Here is a 4931-nt window from a genome sequence, read left to right on the forward strand (position 1 = left end):
GAGGCGGAGGCGGAGGCGGAGGCGGAGGCGGAGGCGGAGGCGGAGGCGGAGGCGGCGGAGGCGGAGGCGGCGGAGGCGGAGGCGGCGGCGGCGGCGGCGGCGGCGGCGGCGGCGGCGGCGGCGGCGGCGGCGGCGGCGGCGGCGGCGGCGGCGGCGGCGGCCCCTGAGCACGCGGGCACGCACGCCTCCCGCGCCCACGTGACCACACATGCCACGCCCTCCGCGCGACCCCCGCCGGGCCACGTGACCGCGCACGCCACGGCAAGCCCTCTGCGCGAACCCCCGCCCGGGGCCACGTGATCGCGCGTGCACGTGTTCCGGCCGCCGGGGCGCTCGGGGCCGGAACCTCCTAGCCGCCGGCCGCCGGCCTCCGCCCACCCAGAGCGACGCAGGAGGGCCAGGTCCGGGTGGGCCACCCCGCGGGCCCGCCATGAACCCCCGGGGCCTGTTCCAGGACTTCAACCCCAGCAAGTTCCTCATCTACGCCTGCCTGCTGCTCTTCTCCGTGCTGCTGCCGCTCCGCCTGGACGGCGTCCTCCAGTGGAGCTGCTGGGCCGTGTTCGCGCCCATCTGGCTGTGGAAGCTGCTGGTCCTCGTGGGCGCCTCGGTGGGTGCGGGGGTGTGGGCCCGCAACCCTCGCTACCGCCACGAGGGGGAGGCCTGCGTGGAGTTCAAGGCCATGCTGATCGCCGTGGGCATCCACCTGCTACTGCTCATGTTCGAGGTGCTGGTGTGCGACCGCGTAGAGCGGGGGAGCCACTTCTGGCTGTTGGTCTTCATGCCGCTCTTCTTCGTGTCGCCGGTGTCGGTGGCCGCCTGCGTCTGGGGCTTCCGACACGACCGCTCGCTGGAGCTGGAGCTGCTGTGCTCCGTCAACATCCTGCAGTTCATCTTCATCGCCCTGCGGCTGGACCGCATCATCCACTGGCCATGGCTGGTGGTGTTCGTGCCGCTGTGGATCCTCATGTCGTTCCTGTGCCTCGTGGTCCTCTACTACATCGTCTGGTCCCTGCTGTTCCTGCGCTCCCTGGACGTGGTGGCCGAGCAGCGGCGCACCCACGTGACCATGGCGGTCAGCTGGATGACCATCGTGGTGCCCCTGCTCACCTTCGAGGTGCTGCTGGTGCACCGGCTGGACGGCCACAACACCTTCTCCTACGTCTCCATCTTCATCCCCCTCTGGCTCTCGCTGACCACCCTGATGGCCACCACATTCAGGCGCAAGGGGGGAAACCACTGGTGGTTTGGCATTCGCAGAGACTTCTGCCAGTTCCTGCTGGAGATCTTCCCGTGCCTGCGGGAGTATGGGAACATTTCCTACGATTTGCATCACGAAGACAGCGAAGACGCCGAAGACGCGTCTGTTCCAGATGCCCCTAAAATCGCCCCCATGTTTGGAAAGAAGGCCAGGGTGGTGATAACGCAGAGCCCTGGCAAGTATGTGCCCCCGCCTCCCAAGTTGAACATCGACATGCCGGATTAAGCTCCTCTTCCCTCTGAGTGGAATAGAGACCGTCTACGTGACAGCACACGAGACCTCTCACCTAATGTTTGGCCTTCCTTCTTCATTCATCCATCCCAAACCTGGAAACCAAAAGCATTGTCGTTTCATGCCTTGTTTGAGATCGAAGCCTGTCAGCGACCATCCAGTGTGCATCACGATGTAGGAGAAAGGCTGCTCTCTAGCGGGTCCGTGTGTGCATGTGTGAGCTAACTTGCTTTTCAGGCTGGTGCCTGGAGAACTAGCCCAGGAGCAGCAAGTGGAATTGTTACAGTATCTCTCAGATGGAATCACTACACTGCTGGGTCCTCTCTCCCCTTCTCTCTCTCTCTCTCTCTCTCTTTTTATGGTATGCTACCTGTCGATAGTCTTGTTTTAAAAGGTATTTTTCTATATTGTTAGTCTAAAGTTCTATTTCAGATTGTGCCCATAGATGTAAGAATTTCTCCCACCACTCGGTCATAAGCCCCGCAATTGTTATTTTTAATGTTCCTAATGTTAAAATATTTTCCCCTTGAACTTCGCTGATACTGGCCTTGAGTATTTCTGATGGGTGAGTTTTTTCTAATTCATTGAATGTATGCATATGTGTATTTATATGATTATTTTAGCAGTGTAACATTGTGTTGGATTCTAGTTCTCTGCAGTATAGTGTACTATGTTAGAGTATTTTTTAAAGTTTTTATGTGAAGATTTGTGCCTGTTGCAGATGTCCTTAGAGGTCACTTAAGACATTAACATGTACCCTATACAGGGTCTCTTCATCATTTGTGGTCTGGCTGTCGAGGTTAAAAATCCCATAGATCTTAGTGCTCCAGTGTTAAGTGACTCGGTTTTGTAGTTTTAAGGCTTCTGAGTGTGGAGAGAGGAGCGTCCACCGTGGAGGCAGGCAGCATGCTCTGGTGTGACAGTGGCAGGCCAGGATACTGTTACAGAACCTCGTCTCCAGCAGCAACCAAAATAAGCAAGAAACAGGTGCTTTACCCACTTCTGAGACTCAGACTATTAGTGACTGAGTCATCATGGAGGCTTCACTTGTCACTGGGAAGCTGGAGAGAAGTGAGCAGTCAGGCCAAGTACAGTTTTCAAAGTTCAGACTTTTGGCAGCAAAGAAAAATCACAATTCCGGTGACTTTTTTTTTTTTTTAAAGACAAATGTGATTCCTTGGTAGGTACTGGTGCTGCACCAGGGAATCAGAAAGGCAGAAAACAGATCCTGGGAGACTAATGTTCTTCTGACTCAGAACCAGCAAGCACTTTCAAAAGGAGGTTAAAATAAAAGAGAAGTATTCATACTTATCAGCAGAGTGAAAACTGGGCCTCCATCCATTTTCATTATTAACGACCTTACAAAAATCACCTAAATTGGGGTCAATATGAATTCAGTATATCATTGACCTGTTGTTGAGGGTGTGCTCGCAACAGAAGCCAGCCCTGCGGAGCTGCATGCTAAAAGTCTTCGGGTATCACAGCTCAGTTTAGACTGCTAGTTCTCTCTCACAGTCCCTGTCTCTGTCTGTCTTGCTCTGCCCTCCACGCCCACCACCACCACCACACACACACACACAGACATCAGTTTGTACCATGTCAGAATGTGGGGAGCAGCCCTACTCATCAGTGGATGTAACATTTTATAAGCATTTCTCAACAGCTGTTTATTGAGAACCTAGTCTGAGCCAAACATGGTTCCCGGCGTGGTGATACAGCAGAGTGTGGCCTCTCCCTGCACACACAAAGCAGTTAGAAGTGGCAGTAGGGAGGCATCCAGCACCGCAGCTGCCTGAGGGAGGGAGGGGGCGAGCCAGAAGCAGGGGCTGACAGCCAAGGGAGGATGCCGGTGGCCACCGTGCTGTTCACCTGAAACATCAGGCCCACCATTTTCAGGAAACTATTGCCCTTGAGCCCCCCCCCCCCCCCCCCCCCCGCACGCATGCACACGTGCGCGCGCGCGCACACACACACACACACACACACACACACACACCCTGGAATAGTTCCAGTAAAATCTAGGAGGTGTGGGAGCAGCCTGCCAGAGGAGGTGAGGGGCAGGTGGAGGAGCAATGGTGGAACCACCAGCTGCTCTGAGCAACAGTTTGCGGCTGGAGGCTTAACGAGATCTTGGTACAAACTCCCCTTGGTCGGCCCCTCCACACACCCTCCCCCAAGCCATCTTACCTCCTCCCCGCAAGACATCCTTCCGTCCTACCGTTGCAGAGTCCATCAGACTCCTTCCCTGTTTCTAGAGCATTAGGAAATAGCAGAAGTGGCACTTTATAAGAGTTTAGGCTAATAAAAAAGGTGTTACACTCTCAGGTGTGCCTGGAAAGTTGCCTGACTGCCATGTAACTGAATAGCCATGCTACTGAGGCTATTCAGTAGCTTCCAGCTGCTCTGGAAGTGATAAGCTAGTGTGTACTGCACATCAGCCTCCAGCTGTAGTGGTGGTGATTACACATCCTGACCTTCAGGACCCCCAGCTGGCTGCAGCGCTTGTGCTCCAGGCCTGCCACAAAGTCTCAGGTGAAGGAATAAAGCCCCTGGGTCTTGTTCTTTCTCAAAGCAGAAGCACACCAGGCCGGGGCAAACCCTACGAGCACAAGGTCAGGCTCCAACCCAGCAGACAGGACAGCACATGCCAAAGCAGCCAGGACACAGTCCACCCACAGATGTTGTGAGTTGGTTTTAAAGGCCAGAGAGAGATCATGAATGATTTCACTCTCTCTTTTTGTTTTTTCTTTTGCCTTTAGGGTTATTGTTGGGGCTTGGTGCTGACACTACAAATCCACTGCTCCTAGAAGCCAATTTTTTCCTTTTTTTTTTTTTAAAAAAAGATTTATTTATTTATGAGAAAGATAGGAGAGAAAAAGAACCAGATATCACTCTACCAGGGATCGAACTTGAGAGTCCAACGCTTTATCACTGCTCCACCTCCCAGACCACAATTTTTTCCATTTTATTGGATAAGACAGAGAGAAACTGAGAGAGGAGGGGGAAGATAGGGAGAAAGACACCTGCAGACCCGCTTCACCACTTGGGAAGTGACCCCCATGCAGGTGGGGAGCCGGGGGCTCAAACCAGCATCCCTGTGTGGATCCTTGCACTTTGTACTATGTGTGCTTAACCTAGTGCATTACCACCCAGCCCCATGAATAATTTCTCCATTTTACACTTGGTAAATTTTTTTGTTTGTTTTACCTGGTAAATTTTTAAGCTGATTATTTAATACTGTAATAATAATAGGATGAAGCCTGTTGGGTTGGGCCAGGCAAGGGACTCGCAAATGAGCTGCTCAGACCCCTGTGTAATGGATTTGTAACAGCTGTTCGGCTCAACAGGATGTTCTGAGGGACCAGGAGATGGTGTGCCTGGCTGAGCACACGTGTTAAGAATGTGCAAGGGTTCAAGCCCCCCTTCCCCACCTGCCAAGGGG

General features: G+C 53.9%; 1 protein-coding gene across 1 annotated transcript; it reads left to right on the top strand.

Moving 5' to 3' along the window:
- The first annotated feature begins 289 nt into the window (after positions 1-289).
- Positions 290-3813, top strand: TMEM185B (transmembrane protein 185B). Its single transcript, XM_007524764.3, has one exon. The coding sequence runs from the start codon at positions 431-433 to the stop codon at positions 1481-1483; it is 1053 nt and encodes a 350-aa protein (XP_007524826.1). The 5' UTR covers positions 290-430; the 3' UTR covers positions 1484-3813.
- The last annotated feature ends 1118 nt before the right edge of the window (positions 3814-4931 follow it).

This window comes from Erinaceus europaeus, chromosome 18, assembly GCF_950295315.1.
Source record: "Erinaceus europaeus chromosome 18, mEriEur2.1, whole genome shotgun sequence".
NCBI classification, from domain to species: Eukaryota; Metazoa; Chordata; class Mammalia; order Eulipotyphla; family Erinaceidae; genus Erinaceus; species Erinaceus europaeus.